Source organism: Diabrotica virgifera, chromosome 4 (genome assembly GCF_917563875.1).
Source record: "Diabrotica virgifera virgifera chromosome 4, PGI_DIABVI_V3a".
NCBI classification, from domain to species: Eukaryota; Metazoa; Arthropoda; class Insecta; order Coleoptera; family Chrysomelidae; genus Diabrotica; species Diabrotica virgifera.
The window spans coordinates 82,000,539-82,018,883 of record NC_065446.1 but is presented as its reverse complement, the minus strand read 5'-3'; the positions used below and the strand labels follow the sequence as shown (position 1 = coordinate 82,018,883).

The 18,345-nt window shown below is 35.7% G+C and overlaps 1 protein-coding gene across 2 annotated transcripts in view; it reads left to right on the top strand.

Annotated features, from left to right (window-relative positions):
* The window catches only part of LOC114338469 (transcription factor sox-2-like), a 318,719-nt gene that overhangs the window by 39,058 nt on the left and 261,316 nt on the right, over positions 1–18,345 (top strand). For both annotated transcript variants that reach the window (XM_050649367.1, XM_050649366.1), the window contains exon 2: positions 3,782–4,023. In XM_050649367.1, the coding sequence (XP_050505324.1) occupies positions 3,782–4,023 (242 nt within the window). The remainder of the gene's footprint in view (positions 1–3,781; positions 4,024–18,345) is intronic.

Genomic DNA, 18,345 nt, shown 5'->3' with positions numbered 1-18,345 from the left:
TATCATGCAAGTGAAAATAGAAGGCAAACGCAGTCCAGGACGAAAAAGCACTTCGTGGTTGATTTAGGGTGGCAGTGAATAAAATTAAGATAGCTATGATAGTAACCAACGTTCTGAAAGGACATGGTACATGAAGAAAAATAAAGTAACAGTACCGAAAAATAATCCTGCGTACACGAGTGACGAGAAAATTTTTTATTTCATTGCCCCCTCCTTGCAAGGTTGCTGGATCCGCCGTTGAATGGACAAACAATAAGCAAGTTGCAAAAAACCGGAAGATCTAATAGTTGGAACGTATACTTTCGAAGGAGTAACAGAGTTCATATATCTAGGCACACAAATCAACCAAAGTAACACAATAACTGCAGAAATAACCGGACGTATGTATCTAATTAGCAAATAGAGCATGCTGTTAGTCCAGGAACCGAAGTTTTTCACCTCGCAATTTTTACAATGGATCGATTTGCTTGAAAATTTGAGAATAAGTAGTGGAGAGTCCATGGATCAAAATCTATATGATGCCAAAAGGCGCTTTTACCATGGGGGTGGTTGCTACCCCATCTAGGGGGTGGAAATTTTTTATTATATTTTGACTGCCAAAGTTGATAAAATCATTCATTCTAAGCAAAAAATGTTCTATACATTTTTTTTGATAAAATTAATAGTTTTCGATTTAGTCGCTATCGAAAGTGTTAGTTTTATATCGGAAAAATCAATGTTTTTCGATATTACTCATTTACAATTCACTTAATTTTTGCCGTAAAAAAATTTTTTTCAAACCATTTTCTTGGGAATTAAACCTACCTACAATTTCATATTAAAACATTTTTTCGTATCTCTGATGCTATCTTTCTATTCTGAAGAAAATGGCAATTTTTACCAATCTACAAAAATTCGTTATTCGCTTTTAACTCCATTTTTTTAAACTAATCATTTCTAGGCCAGTCAAACTTCAAGAATATTACATAAATAAAGAAGAATAAATAAGGCCAATGACTAAAAACACAGCTAACTTACATTATTATACTTCTAGTTGGATTTCTACTTTTATTTTTTCAAAAAAATATATTGATTTTTTAACCGTAACTTTTTTATTTTTTATATTAGAAAGTTGGTCAAAAAATTTTTGTAGGTTTTTACAAGATATATAAGACTATTAATATTAAATCTTTTTGAAATCCTCAGTCGCAAAAAGCGGTGACTTTGAAAGGGTTGGTAAATGTGGTTTTTGCATGTTATTACAAGTTTTAATTGTCAATAGCTCACTCAATTTTTGCCGTAGAAAGAATTTGTACAAATTAGTTTCTTGGGAATTAGATAAGCTACAATTTCATATTTAATTATTTTTTCGTATCTCTGATGCTAATCTTTCTATTCTGAATAAAAGGCCATTTTTCCCTACTACAAAAATTCGTTAATCGCTTTTAATTCCATTTTTTTAAAAACTGATCATTCTAAGCCGGTCAAACTTCTAAAACCTATTAATAATACATAAATAATGAAGACCAAATCAGGTCAATGACTAATTTTAATTAGGGTGGTGATTAGGGGGTTACTTCCGATCACTTTTTCGCTGAAAAAATAGGGACCGACAATCTTTTCATTATAAGTAACTTAATTTTTGAGCTAGAGACTTGTTTTTATTTCTGGACATAAATATTTTTAGTTACTTTAACTTAGTTTGAACAAGTTATCCTCGATAAATGCATAGTTTTCCCGTCTTTTGACTTTGAAACTACAATATTTATCATTTGACGAAGAAGAGCTAACATATAATAAAGCATAGCTTGATTACTGTTGGTCTTAAAGAAAATAAAAAAAAACGGTTTTGTTAAGTAAAGGTACATTTTAGTTAAGTAAAGTTGTTTTGATAAAACGAAAACGAGTTATTAGCAGAAACCTTATTAAAAACATTGATTTTTTCGATATAAAACACTTTCGATAGCGAATAAATCGAAAACTATTAATTTTATCAAAAAAATATATAAAACGTTTTTTGCTTAGAATGAATGTTTTTACCAATTTTTGCAGTCAAAATATAATAAAAAATTTCCACCCCGAGATGGGGTGGCAACCACCCCTATGGTAATAGCGCCTACCGGCAGTATATAGATTTTTATTCTTGGACTATCTACTACTTGTTCTCAAATTTTCAAGCAAATCGATCCATTCTGTAAAAATTGCGAGGTTTTGTCCTATTTTAAGCTTCATTACTGGGACTATATGGATTAAGGCTATGGGTACATAATTCGCAAATATTTTACGTGTATCCCTACTTTTTCTGTCTTTACACGGCAAATTACGTGTAGTAAAATTCACACTGGTATGGATATGTAAACATTACTAGAATGTCATTCTACTTGAAAATGTCATGATTAATTTAAAGAGATGGCTTTTGAATGTTCTTGGATAACTGTTATTTTTATAATTGCAAATTATTAATTCAGTTAATAAATGTGATAATTTTTTCACTAACTATGTATTCAGTGATTGTAATAATTTATTTGTAAAACAAAAACTAATACTCAATCGAGAAAAGAGGAAAAGTGTTAAAGTGAATTTTTAATAATATATTGTTATGAAACGCTTACAATTTTGAACATCTTTAACAACAAAATACTTGGATCACAGAATATATTATCCTGATGTATTCTCTGCTTGGATCTTCCACAAATAATACACAATAAATAACTTTTTATTAAGTTCACGTCTTAAATCAATTATTTATCAAATACACTATATATCAATAATATTTAATCAATACCTCAAAATATCCCCGATGCAATGTCAAATATTTAAAATTGTCACTGATTGTCAGTGTCTGACTGACAATATATGCTGACAATATTATATTCGGCTGAGTGCGTTGTAAGACAAAGATAGATTTGGAAAATATTACCACGGCATTGTGTTCATTTTTTTCGAATCCTGAAAAAACCAATAAATATTTTTGAAAAATTTAAATGCAGAATGAAAGAGATATTTGAAATTAAAAATCACACTAAATTTTCTCTTAGTTTTTCACCCCTGTAACTTATTTAAATAAACATTATAGAAGTTCTCATGGACTTTCGGCCCTCGCTAATAACGTAATCTTTCATTATGCGTTTAAATTTTTCAAAAATACTTATTAGTTTTCTCAGGATACGAAAAAAATGAATCCCCATTTGAATAGCATTGCAGCCGAAAATACGTACCGATCCTCTTAAAGAAACTTTTAACATCAAATATAGTTACATAGGTACAAAAAGAGCGAACATATTGATATACAGCACCTTTATGAAGCCTGTCGTCACTTACGCGTCAGATACGTGGATGATGACAAAAAGCAATGAAGAACATTTAGGCTGTTTTGAACGTAAAATCCTCATGACATATTTATGGCGGCGTGAAGGGTGCAGGAAAACGGATTATGGCTTAGACGCTATAATTTTGAGCTTTACCGCCTTTATAGTGAAACTAGTATTGGTAGGTTCATCAAATTAAACAATCTGCGGTGGCTAGGCCACTAGAGAGAATGAACGAGATGGAGCCGTCAAAACACATTTATAACCAAACAAAGACCGGATGGAGTTAGGAAAAGAGGCAGGAAGGAATTGAAGCTAATTCTATAACAGGAGAAGACGTTGTAGAGCCAAGGATGATGATGATGGTATGAACAAAAAAAATGAAAACTTTTCACACTGTAACATTCAAACCTTTCCTTATTGTGTGTTATATGGCTCAGTATTTTCCGTATTTGCTCATTAAATTGAAATATAAATTATTTTTTATTTTTCAGATCCGTGGGTCAAATGTGTGATGGCGGATTCAGTGCCGCGGAGGGACTTTCAAGAATGGCTTCCTTAGGTGGAGCCTCCTTGGGAGTCCCGCAAACCTTACAATCGGGACAAGCGGCTAAGAAGCAAGAGGATCATATCAAAAGGCCGATGAACGCTTTCATGGTTTGGTCAAGACTGCAGCGACGGAAGATTGCACAAGAGAATCCGAAAATGCATAATTCGGAAATTTCAAAAAGGCTCGGTAAGTAGGTTTGTATTTTTAAATGCGTGTTTCTTGGTTTCTTCTTGTTTTGGCATCGTAACCCTGGATGGGTCTTTGTCTGTCTGGCTATGTCATTCCATTCATATCTCTCTTGTGCCCTTCTTCTCCATTGTCTTATGTTCATTGTTTTCAGGTCGTCTTCCACGTGATCCAACCATCTCGTTCTGGGCCTTCTTTTTTTCGACTTCCATTGTAATATTTTCTTTGTTGTTTTTGCATCGCCTTGTCTCTGGACATGTCCCAGCCATGAAAGTCTTTAGCCCCGGCGCAAATTGATCCTAAGCCAGACATAATCCGCGTCGACAGACTGCGTAGACCGTTCTGCGCATCCTACTATCAGTTCATGTGTTCGCAGGTCGAGCTTGGGAAGGCCTGTCGTCAACGTACAGTTTTCTGGGCCTTGGGACGGGTGACTCACCGCCAGATGTATATTTTTACGTGTTTTTGTTTGAGAGATGGAACTTTTTGAAATGAATAAGCGGCGATATATTTTACACTATCTTGAATGAATATCATTTTATTGCTCTGTTGTATCAATCAGCACTACTCTACAAGTTTTGGTTTATTCGTTTTAATATTTTGTTGAAATAGTAGGGAATATAATACATCTGATTAAAACAGTGAATTTTTTACATGTTAATTATTTTTAATTTCTTGTGAAGTATCTAGTTAGTTTGGCTTTAGCCAATAAATCAAAGTTATGTGTTTACAAGAGCATATTATTTGAAAAATAAGGAGTACCATAATGTGTCATAATTATAATCTCCTTTATACAGATCAAAAAATTGTTTATTATGTATTTCTAAATCCACACAATCATTGGAAAATGATTCATGGTAAAAAATATCTATTTATGACACTGTTATCGACAAAGGTGATCAATTTTAAACTTGTCATCATATATTTATTAGACTTTTGTTTATCGTTAAAAATTAAATGATGGTTGTGAATTGTATTTTTTGTGTTATTTAATATTTTAGCAAAAACATAATCAGCAAAAATCTTATTCAAAACATGCGAACCGTTTTTGCAATCACAATCAATGCATTGTTTAACTTATGCTTGTTATTATAAAGGTATGTAGAAATAGAATACTCAGTGTAAGATATCTTTTTATGCATCCGCTTATGATCAAATTCGATGTTTTCGAAAGTCATACCGCTACGACTACTAGGGACGTGTAAGATATTTTTAAAACGTTACTAGTTACATGTACGGAACTACCGTTTTTAAGTTGCCTACTCAATTCAGTACAAGGATCAGATACATCAGTATTTTGTAATCAGTATTTGTACTCAGTACCACTGAGAACCGCTATCAATAGTGTAACGAAAGAGTTTCGAATCGGCGCAATAAACAGTCCCCGGCTTGGGAGAATTCCAACCGTCGGAATAACAGTAGCCGTGACGTCACAGAAGCGACGGCGCTGTGAGTGAAGATCTCCAGAATATTCATTAGGCCGAGGGATATGTAGACATTTCGAGAACGGGACCTATTGACTATTTAAGCGGAGCGCGCTGTTATTAGAGTTTAGTCTTAAGCTAAAGTGTATAAGATAAATTCGTCTGTAACTTATATAAATAAAGTCGTATATAAATTACGAACCGCTAGTTTTATTGTAATTAGAAGTAATTACACTAATCACGTTACAGTTGGTGTCGGTGTTCGGTAAACTTAGTGCGATATAAATAAGTGAATTACAGAGAGACTTTAAAAGACTTTTGGACTTTATTCGTCGGGAATAGTTAAAGTGCGTTGATTGTTCGGTATTCGGAAAGACTTTTAAAAGACATTTTGGAAAGTACGTGTGTGCCGACCAAAGATGTTGCTACGAGAACTTACAGTAAAACAGCTCCGTGAACAGCTAGAGGAACGGGATCTGGACAGCAGTGGGCTCAAGATAGTCCTACAAGCACGACTCGAGGAAGTCCTAACGAAGAACGGAGATGATCCAGAGACGTTCCACTTCCAGTCAGCAGAACAAGCAATCTTATCGAAATTAAAAACTGTTTCTGAAACGATTGATGATACTTCTAAGATAAGCAACGAGAAATTTGAAAGTGTTTCTCAAAAGATCGATGAAACTTCTAGACAGAACAACGAGAAATTTGAAAGTGTTTCTCAAAAGATCGATGAAACTTCTAGAAAAAGCGACGAGAAACTTGAAGAAGTTTGTAAACAGAACAACGAAACACTTGAAGAAGTTAGTAAAAAAAAACAATGAGAAATTCGAAACCATTTCTCAAAAGATCGATGAAACTTCTAGAAAAAGCGATGAGAAATTTGAAAGTGTTTCTCAAGTAATAAAAGACGTTTGTAGACAGACCGACGAGAAATTTGAAGAAGTTTCCAGAACATTCGATAAGATACAGAAAAGTGTAGACGACAATAAAGAAATGCTAGAAGAGAAGATCAAACAACTAGAGAGCATGATAACTGATACAAAAGTACAACCATCAGTTAATGCAGTAGCTTTAGATCTTGTAGTGAAGGATGAAACACCGAGAGACGAAACATCGCATCATATGAGATTTAAATTACCACCATTCGATGGGAAGTCCTCTTGGTCCATATACCTTAGACAATTCGAAGCTATTGCGACCGCCAACCATTGGACCGAACAAGAAAAGGCTGTTTCCTTGACTGCTGCTTTGCGAGGTGATGCTGCAGATATATTAAGATCAATTCCTAAGGGTCAAGAAAAATGTTACCAGACCTTGTTCACTCGTCTAGAAAAACGCTATGGAGATGCCCATCTACAACAAGTATACAAAGCACAACTGAGAAATAGAAGTCAACGAGCAAGTGAGAATCTGCAAGAATTTGAAGCAGATGTGGCTCGTGTGGTGCGGTTGGCTTATCCGGAGGTGCCAGACAGCGTTTTAGAAGAAATTGCGGTAGATACCTTTGTCAATGGGCTGAAAGATAGTGAACTACAGAAAGCTTTACGACTAGCAAGACCGAAAGTTTTAGATGAAGCACTTGCTATTGCCTTGGAACACGAAGCAGCTAGCCAAGCTTCACGAAACAATCGAGTAATAACCGTGGAAAAAGGCGATAAGAGAAAAGATGAACGTTTGGTGGAAATGGTACGGAGGGTGATTCGTGACACGATGCCGAAGAGACGCATGAAGAGGGCTGGAAGAGTTGGTTCAAATACAGATGCTTCCTCGATACGGCCATGCAGTGAAAGTTGTAATCACCGGCTTAAAGTAGATGAACAGCTTTGCCCTGTGAGACGAACTACCGTCGTTAATGAGCAATGGCAGCCACAACAGTTACAAGAAGCCCAAGAAGACGATCCATGTATAAAAAGAGTATTGGATTGGATGCGTCGAGGTGAGAGACCTAGTTGGCAAAACATTAGTGCGTGTAGTCCAGAAGTCAAGGCCTACTGGAGCCAATGGAATTGCCTGATACTAAAAGATGATCTTCTGTACAGAACCTTTGAGAACGATGATGGTACAGAATCTAAGCTTCAGTTGATTGTACCTAAAAGTAAAGTGTCAGAAGTATTGCGTCAGTTGCATGACGGTACATCAGGTGGACACTTTGGTATTACGAAGACTCTGCAAAAGGTTCGAGAACGGTTCTATTGGGTGAACTGTAAAGATGATGTAAGAAGATGGTGCCAGAAATGTGAACTGTGTGCATCCGGTAATGGTCCAGTTGGTAAAAAGAGAGCACCCATGAGACAGTACAATGTTGGCAGTCCTATGGAAAGAGTAGCAATCGACATTGCAGGTCCATTTCCAGAAACTGATGCTGGAAATAAATACATCCTGGTAGCCATGGATTATTTTACGAAATGGACCGAGGCCTATGCATTACCAAATCAAGAAGCTGCTACCGTTGCAGAGGTACTTGTTAAAGAATTCTTCAGCCGATTTGGTGTTCTCTTGGAGATCCACTCCGACCAAGGGCGAAACTTTGAGTCAGCTCTTTTCCAAAACGTTTGTAAATTGATTGGTGTCAATAAGACCAGAACAACACCCCTGCATCCTCAATCAGATGGGATGGTCGAGAGGATGAACCGAACGATGGGTAAACACTTGTCCAAAGTTGTATCTGAAAATCAGCGAGATTGGGACCAACACATTCATTTATTCCTGATGGCCTACCGCTCGGCCGTAAATGAAACTACAGGTCAAACACCAACCTGCCTGATGTTGGGTCGTGAAGTTAGTTTGCCCTGCGACCTAGAGTTTGGCCGCAGACCTTCTGAGGAACATGTTGCAGGCGAAGAATACGTCGACCGCCTGAAGTTACGAATGAACAACATTCATGAACTTGCCCGACAACACATCCAGATAGCCAGTGACAGAATGAAAGATCAATATGATTCTCGATGCAAGAATGAAAGCTTCGAAGTAGGTGATCTTGTCTGGCTTTATAATCCACAACGTCGTCGCGGCTTGTGTCCTAAACTGCAAAGACAATGGGAAGGTCCGTATGAAGTTAAGAAGAAAATAAATGACGTAATATACAAAATTAAGAAGTTGCCAAACGGTAAACCAAAAGTTATTCACATAAATCGTCTTGCACCATATGCTGGCTCAAATGAAACAGAAGAAGCCCGAGTCCTCCAACAGGAGATGAAAGACGCCGCACAGCCAAGTTTTAATCAATTTATGTCAAATTACGCAGCGAGAAAGAGTGCTAGATTCGGCGTGACCACAGAAGTTCAGCAAGATCTGTTTGGTGTTCCAGAAAACGTCTCTCTAGCCCACTGTGTTGCCCAAGACCTCGAGATGACTAAAGGAATCTCGTCCGTATTCAATAGAAAGTTCGGCCGCCTGGACGAGTTAAGAAATCAACAACCTAAAATTGGAAGAGTACTGAGATTGGAAGATGGTCCTCGATCTTTGCTGTATATGGTGACCAGGAAGTCTTATACGGACACGCCAAGCTACGAGAACATATGGCGTGCTCTAACTAATTTGAAGAAAATCGTGTGTAATTATGACATCAAAGATTTGGCTTTACCAAAAATAGGCCATGCAGTAGAAAATCTGGATTGGAAGATTGTGAGAAGCATGCTTGAGGTGGTCTTCAGAGAAACTGGCGTACGAATTACTGTGTGTTGCATGAACCCGAAGATGTCGGATCCTTCAAAGACAGTAGACTGTTATTTCTTCTTGAAGGGTGTATGCAAAGCTGGAGAGTCGTGTAGATTCCGCCATCCTGGGCCTTCATCTAGAGTTGCTGATCGGGACGCTCAGATCTTAAGAGGGGAGCAGTGTAACGAAAGAGTTTCGAATCGGCGCAATAAACAGTCCCCGGCTTGGGAGAATTCCAACCGTCGGAATAACAGTAGCCGTGACGTCACAGAAGCGACGGCGCTGTGAGTGAAGATCTCCAGAATATTCATTAGGCCGAGGGATATGTAGACATTTCGAGAACGGGACCTATTGGCTATTTAAGCGGAGCGCGCTGTTATTAGAGTTTAGTCTTAAGCTAAAGTGTATAAGATAAATTCGTCTGTAACTTATATAAATAAAGTCGTATATAAATTACGAACCGCTAGTTTTATTGTAATTAGAAGTAATTACAATAGTCACGTTACAATAGTAACCGTTACACGTTTGCACTTATTTTGCCCGTCTCTATTCGTTACGGCGACAGCCGACGGTCGGGTTAGCTTGTGTTCAATATGCGGCACGCTAGAAAAATGACTGCACAGGTCACCCGTCCCACCGGCGCAGGTTGTGACTCGCTTAGGTTCAATATGCGCCGGGTCTTAACTTTTCACAAATGTGACAATATCATAACCTTCATTCAATTCATTAACCTCGTCATTTCTCCTGATTTGGTTCACTTCATTATATTTTATTTATATTGACGATTTATATAATTTTAGTAAATTCTATTTGTTATTGTTTTTGTTTATGACTCTTATAAGCTTTGTCTATAAAATTGTTAAATTTTTCATGACAATAAAGCATATTTCTATTATATTCTAAATTCTTGGGCAGAAATTGTTTAACAATTTTTGAAATTATACTTCTTTAGGCGCGTTGGGAGTAAATTTATATGTGCGCGAATTCATCAAAAGTCTTGGTCCTGGGCGCAGCTGAAACGTTATATGTGCTCTGATTGGGTAATTACAATGGCCTGTCAACAATAATTGTTCAATATGTCGGTTATTTTATTAATACGTCAATGGTTATGGGTAAACAAATGTTGCGTACCTATATTAGTTTTTATTGTTGTGAGGACACAAGCAAAAGCATGATTATAATTGTAGTGACTTTTTAAATAGTTTTTAAAAGCAACAGGTACGTAATTATTGTAAATGTTTCAGTATTGTAATAAAAAATTACATGGGTACTTACCTACTTGGAAAATGGAAAATAGGTATTACCTACCTAGTAGGTAACGCTTTGATTTACATAATTTGATTAGCAACAGAATTTCTACCAATCTTCATCTAATGAGGGCCGCGCCAAGGCATTCAAACGCCCTGGGGCAAGTAATTTTAGGCGCCCTTTTCCTCCTTCCTTTGTAAGTAGTTTTTTGTAGCTTAGTGAATCGTTATACGGTATACCTACAAACTATGTTTTATGTGTTAGGAAAGTATCATCATCATCATAATCTAACCGTTATCGTCCACTGCTGAACATAGGCCTCCTCTAAGTTTCTCCATGTCTCCCAATCTTGAGCTACCAGCTATCCAGTTCCCGGCAGTTCTCTTTACATCGTCACTCCAGCGCGTTGGTGGTCGATCTCTGCTTCGTTTATCCGATTGTCGGCCGGCGGTCGCTATTCCAATAACCTTCTAGTCTAGTTGTTGTTCGGTGTTCTTGCTACATGACCTGCACATCTCCATTTCTTCTTTGCTACATGTTCTACTATGTCTTTGATTTTTGTCCTTTGCCTGATATGGCGAAGGATTACGAAGAGTCACCAAGAGAATGGTATCATTTACTCTTAAATGAGAGTGATTTTTCTCTTCTAGCATGTGCTCCTAATGTAAAATGGTATTCCATTTGCCGTTGTCATTTAGTAGCAGACGACGGAAGTACTGCACACGAACATTCATTAATTCATTTTACGAATGGATCTACAATGTTGGCTTACAAGAAGAAACTACAACGTGCAGGGAAAAGACTACATCCAAAAACTACATTTAGAAAAATTATTTGTTTGGATCATTGTGTTGGTGTTTTGAGATACATTGCCTATGCTGATGGTCAAAAACCCCTTCCTCGAGATGGAGATGGACTTTTAGGTAAACCTCACTCCCATTACGAGAGAAGAGTATTTAAATCAGAATGGTTACATTCGAGAGGAAAGTTCTGTGCAGGTATACGCAAAGACATTTCTACCCTAGCGAGCAGAGGCGTTAGCAATTTAGAAAAATATACATCAGAGCATGAACTACATGTCAAATCAACCTGCAAGTGTGAAAGAGGTGAGGAAGGTATTAGAAGGAAAAATGAAGCAAATGAAAAGAGAAGAACATTTTACAAAAGTGAACGTGGGATGGCGATACGAAAATCATACAAAGAAAAAATGCATCAAAAACGAAAAATTATTAGTGAACTAATGAATTTAGGTTTAAATAAAAAGGCAGAACTGCAAAGAGAAACAATTTTAAAATTATTAGAATTATTATAATTTGTTAATAAATAATATGTAACATCTTGGTATTTTATTTCGTAATACAAAAAACACTTTTCGAATGTGATAACTCTTGGAATTTTATTTATAATAGTTCAGTCCAAGCTAAACTGTATCATGTCTAACAGAGAATTGACCCATTTAATTTGTATTGAATTTTTGTCCAAGGTTGACTTAAATGTCCATCACAGGACTCCTCTGTCCAAGGTAGACTTTCCGTTTTCCATGCTTTTTATATGGGTGTCCAGGATCCTATATTAAGGTTGGAGAAACCTTGTTTACTCGATCTAAGACACTATTTTCCGCAATTCCAAAAGAAATTAATATTTTCGATTTGGGGTTGGTAAAGACAAATAATGTTATACCGCAGATTCTACGAACACGAACCAACAAGAATAGTAAACTGTTTCCATACCCTTTTAAAGAAATTACTCCTCTTTCGACGGTTCTCATAATAAGTGCCAGCAAACGGAAATTGGAACTGGAAGAAATAGAAATTAAAAAGAGGAAAGTTGAATTTACGGAAAAAACTATTGCAATTAAGGACGAATACAAATCTTTACTCCAAAAAGAAGAGAAAATAATTGCGGCCCAAGAGAAATTTTGTAATTATTTTAAAAATTGGAAAAATATGGAAACGTCTGGATTTTATAAAGTTTCTGCTTTTACGGTAAACAATAGGGGCAAATATCCCCATGTTGGAGTATTATTAGAAAACGATGGACATAAAAATGTGTACTTTTTAAAAGGATATGCAAAATCCGTCTTTGTAAAGGCATTCGAAAACAGGCAACAGCTTAAAGAATATGGCTATCTTAGTTTACCTTGTAAAAACTTGGACATCGTTTACTTACCGTCGGAAGATAATTTCGCCGAATTTAATACAAACGGACTATGTACATTTAATGGAAATTCATTTGCAAAGATCGAAAATCTAAAATTTTATACACTGGTTTGGCAGACTTTTGCTGTAGAAGACAGTTATAACCAGGACGATATAAACAATCTCAAAAAGGTTACAATGGAAGAGATTGACGCCAAAATAAAAGTTGTACAGTGTCGACGGTTGGAGGAACTGGAGGAGGAAACAGAGCATATTATAAGAGGAATAAGAGAAATTGAATTTAGAAATAAAATAAGATACGTTTTGTCGTTAGAAAATTCAAGTGATTTATATGTATCCAACTACTGGTTGGAGAAAGAAATAAATGATTTACATATAAGTCTACATTATTCGCGGTGTGCAAGTACTTGGAAGGGAAACGAGAAACGACCGTGCGCAAGTCGCGGAGAAATATTGCAACTATCTTAAATAATTCATATTGTCAATTGAAATTGTCAAATTGACGTATATTTCATACCTTCTGTCATTGAAGCAGAAAAATTATATATTGCTCCACAATATTGATATAATATGCAATTATTATATAAAGGTAAATTTAATTAATTGTGTTTTGCTTGCAGTACTGCATTTTAATAACTAATTTTATTTACTACATATAATTGTGTTCGTTTTCATAACATAACCTGAATCTTATTTTTTCTTCTTATTATTTTTTTGGACTATGGCCTTAACAATTATCCAGTAACCAGGACTAATATAATTGGCCAATATAATTAAAAGTGCGAATAAAAGTACAGAGCGTAGAAATAGGGGTCGCTTTGACGAACTTGCACGGTCCCAATAGGATTAAACTAAAACTAGACAAAATCAGAACAACGCCGAGTAAAATTAAGAACGAGCTGTATTTTGTGTTTAGATCTTTGTATTTATATTAAAAATAATGTAAAGTCTTTACTTCTTTATTAAAAATGTATTATTTAGATTAGAAAGTTTTGTTTTTTCTTTCCTCTCCTAACCATGAACACCAATTTTAAAATATTAGCGCATGCTTACCTACGTTAGCTTGTGACCTTGGAATGGTAGTTGAAACACGGTAGTCGAAAGTATAGTAACCCCCATTTTTTACCTATATGATTGGTTTAAATAACATATTATGTTATGGTCGTAGATAAAATATAGTATATACAACGTGCCCCTTTCCAACGATCCCTTTGTACGTCACGATCCAACACCCCCCTTTCCAATACCTCACACGTCGGACCAATAACAACGGAGATATACTTTAGTGCCATTTTGGCTATGCCGCCATCTTTGTTTTTTGTGTTAACGTATTCGTTACCCCCTCCCCTTTCCTATGATACCTCACATGTCACGATCGGACCAATAACAACGGAGATATGCTTTAGTGCCGTTTTGGCTATGCCGCCATCTTTGTTTTTGTATTAACGTATTCGTTACCCCCTCCCCTTTCCGACGATACCTCACACGTCACTATCCGACGATACCTCACACGTCACTATCCGACGAGCAGTCGCGCCTCCACCACAAAACGAGACAAAAATGAGCAGAATGAACCTTAAATTTTTTTTAAAATTTCCCCAGAATCTGGGGAAAAATTGATTTTCTATCTAACTCTAATACACAGGCTCTTATGGGAGGCGCTGTTGCCAGATGTTGTGAAATGCCCAGTTTGTCAGTAGATCTAGGGAAAAAAATTTTTTGTGGGCCCGTACCGGTGCTGTCCTTTTACTATGCCGCCATCTTTGTTTTTTGTGTTAACGTATTCGTTACCCCCTCCCCTTTCCTATGATACCTCACATGTCACGATCGGACCAATAACAACGGAGATATGCTTTAGTGCCGTTTTGGCTATGCCGCCATCTTTGTTTTTTATGTTAACGTATTCGTTACCCCCTCCCCTTTCCGACGATACCTCACACGTCACTATCCGACGAGCAGTCGCGCCTCCACCACAAAACGAGACAAAAATGAGCAGAATGAACCTTAAATTTTTTTTAAAATTTCCCCAGAATCTGGGGAAAAATTGATTTTCTATCTAACCCTAATACACAGGCTCTTATGGGAGGCGCTGTTGCCAGATGTTGTGAAATGCCCAGTTTGTCAGTAGATCTAGGGAAAAAAAATTTTTGTGGGCCCGTACCGGTGCTGTCCTTTTACTATGCCGCCATCTTTGTTTTTTGTGTTAACGTATTCGTTACCCCCTCCCCTTTCCTATGATACCTCACATGTCACGATCGGACCAATAACAACGGAGATATGCTTTAGTGCCCTTTTGGCTATACCGCCATCTTTGTTTTTTGTGTTAACGTATTCGTTACCCCCTCCCCTTTCCGACGATACCTCACACGTTACTATCCGACGAGCAGTCGCGCCTCCACCACAAAACGAGACAAAAATGAGCAGAATGAACCTTAAATTTTTTTTTAAATTTCCCCAGAATCTGGGGAAAAATTGATTTTCTATCTAACCCTAATACACAGGCTCTTATGGGAGGCGCTGTTGCCAGATGTTGTGAAATGCCCAGTTTGTCAGTAGATCTAGGGAAAAAAAATTTTGTGGGCCCGTACCGGTGCTGTCCTTTTACTTATGTAGTTTAAATTTTGTGGAAGAAAATATTAAAATATAACAAAACAGTAAGAAAACAATATATTAGATGAAGATTGGTAGAACTTTTGTTGGTAATCAAATTAAGTATTCATATCAACATTCATGGTTGAAGAATTTAAGAGATTGGAACAAGTGCTGCAGCTGCCAATTATTTAGATCTACGGTATCAAAAATACGCATAGCCTTGATGATAGCCAAACTTCGGAACGAGGACGGCACCTGAAGAAGAAGAAGAAATTAAGTATGTAAATCAAAGCATTACATACCTACTAGATAAATAAATCTACGCCAAAAAATCATAATTTAAAAATAAAAATCGGACCTAATTTGGGATCTCTCTAAAGTCCCCATTCTTGAGAAAATAAATGTACAGTAGAGCGTCGATTATCCGAACGTCGATCAACCGAACGACCGCTTATTCGAACTATCGACTCCCGCGTCCCGCACTCGAATACCGAGCAAGCGTTAGTAATTGACGCTTAAAATATCTTTAATTTTCTTCAATATTGTATCCAAAAATAATTATGTTGTTGCAAAGACTGCACTTTTTTGTTTAGTTGCTAGTTGTCATTATCAAGATATAAATAAATATGTAGGTATATAAATATGGCTTTTATTCACTTGTGGATAAATATGTATGACTATAAATATGTATCAATATATTGTAGTTCGATTATCCGAACAAATCGGTTTTCCGAACACCTATGTCCCCCAATTAGTTCGGATAATCGACGCTCTACTGTATTTCAACCTAATTCAAATGTATAATTACTATATGATTATAATAAAAACTACTTACCAAATTAGAATGAGTTTTCCTTGTCCAAAATAGTCCAAAAGTCCAAAAATATAGGTATATGAAAACTATTTAAAAGGGCAGTATAACTATTAACTAACTTTTGTTTGTTGTTTCTTTTCACACAAATTTTAAAACGCAACAACCATAAATAATCTAACTACAGCTGTGCCACAGCCGCCATATTGAATAATTTTTGACATGTCATTTGAACATCCAATCAGAACAAAGTTATAATGCGCATGCGCCGGGATCATAGGGTTTAACATATAAAAATGCACCCTCATATCGCCGGTAAAGAAGTATAACTTCAACAAGTAAAAAATTAATAATAAAAACAAGTTATTCTACATTTTAACCCTTTTCCTCCATTTATAATATAATAAAAACATCGCACCTGCTAGACTCTAAAACCCATGAATGCATAAAACGCCTTTAGTGAGTCGTAATGATAAAATTATCGGAAAGGCTCTAATTGGTCTGGGTATCTTGTGTTTGTAAAAAGAACTTTTTAAACATATTTGTCTGTTAAACAGTAGTAGACAACGTCTAAAATGTTTGTTTACATAAGGGCGCCAGGAGATTTGTTTGGCTTGGCTACTGGGAAATGAACTACCACCTTACACGTATTTTGTTTTAAATCTGTGTAGTCTTGGTCGTTAGAAAAGAGCAGTTAATGTTTTCTACAAATAGTATTTTTGATATTAAATCTGCAGGTAATTAGGTCTTTTGAGCAGGATAATAATTATTATGCTGCTTATATTTTCTGTGTCAAGACAAAACTTAAGTAACTAACCTATTACATAGTACCAAAATTAAAACTAAAATACAGCTAATTCTATAAAATAATATGAAAATAGTGTTGAATATCTTATTGAATATCTTCTTGTTTATCTTCTTCTTAATAGGCCTTATTAAGTCCCCTTGCCGTTAGCAAGTACCACGGCAAGACTCTCTATAGTATCCTCCTCTATTTATAGCAGTTGTTATGTAATGTTATATGTAGTTATGTCAGTTCATATTTTATTAGTTGTCAAAATATATTTATCGAAATGTTCTACTTATTCAATCTGCAGATATAACAAATTGGCGACGGGGTAAATCATTGAATAACCAGACTTTTAAAATACATACATGGATCCAGATCAATTCAAACAATTTATGATGGTAAACCAGGAAATTTTAGATCAACTGCAGAAAAGTTTAGCAAGTACTTCAAATTCGACTATTAATCATTTTATACCTTTATTTGAAAATTTTAATGAACAAAAAGAAAAATTCACAATGTACATAGAACGTTTCGAAAACTACCTTAAAATCAAACACGTTTTCGATGACAAGAAATTTGCTTTAGACTTACTATTGAATTCTATTGGCTCTGCAACTTTTTCAATGCTTTCATCCTTAGTTGCACCTCACAAAATTAGAGATTTTGATTACCAACACCATTGTAAAGAAACTTGATAATCGCCTGAATCCAAAGAAAAATATTCTTGTGTTGCAGCATAAATTTCTTTCCTTATATCAACAAGAAAATCAGTCAATTTCCGAATATACTACTGCTCTAAAGCAAGCTACTCTTGAATGTGAATTTATCTCTACGTGCAAATGTCAGGCAAATATTTCTGAACATTTTTTACGAGCTCAGTTTATTCGAGGCATCAAAGATAACTTAATTAGAGAACGTCTGCTGGAATCCAATGAAAAATCATTTGAAAAATTAGAAGAAAAGGCTTTAATCTTAGAATCTTCAATTATCGACAGTAAAGAATTTTCATCAAGTAACAATTCTTTAAATATCAACCAAATTAATCAATCTAGACAGAGACCAAATTCAGCGTCTTATAATAGGAAGCGTTCCCAGTCTAGATCAAGAATCAATTTTCAAGAATTGGGTATAGACAATCGATGCCTACGATGTGGTAAACAACATCTTGTTAAAAACTGTAAAATCGATCCTGAACTACTTCAGTGCAAAGGATGTAAAAAATATGGTCACGTCATTTTAGTCTGTATTTCAACGCTTTTAGCAAACAAAGATAAAACTAACTCGACCCATCATCTAATTAATGAATATCAATCATCAACCAGCGAAACAGAACTAGAGGATACTTTTGGCATTAATAAAATTGTAGATATTTATGAAAATCAATCTTACACGGATGCTCAAAAGTTTTATGTGACAGTCCTTATTAAAAACAAACCGGCAACATTTGAAGTTGATTCTGGAGCAGGATTTACACTCATCTCAGAATCAAAATTTAAAGAACTAGATCTTGATTTACCACTTCAAAAATCCGATATTGCCTTTAGATCATATACAAAAAACGTATTTTATCCCCTAGGGAAAGCAAAAACATCAATACAATATCAAAATAAAATTTCAACAGACGAATTTTACGTAGTTCCT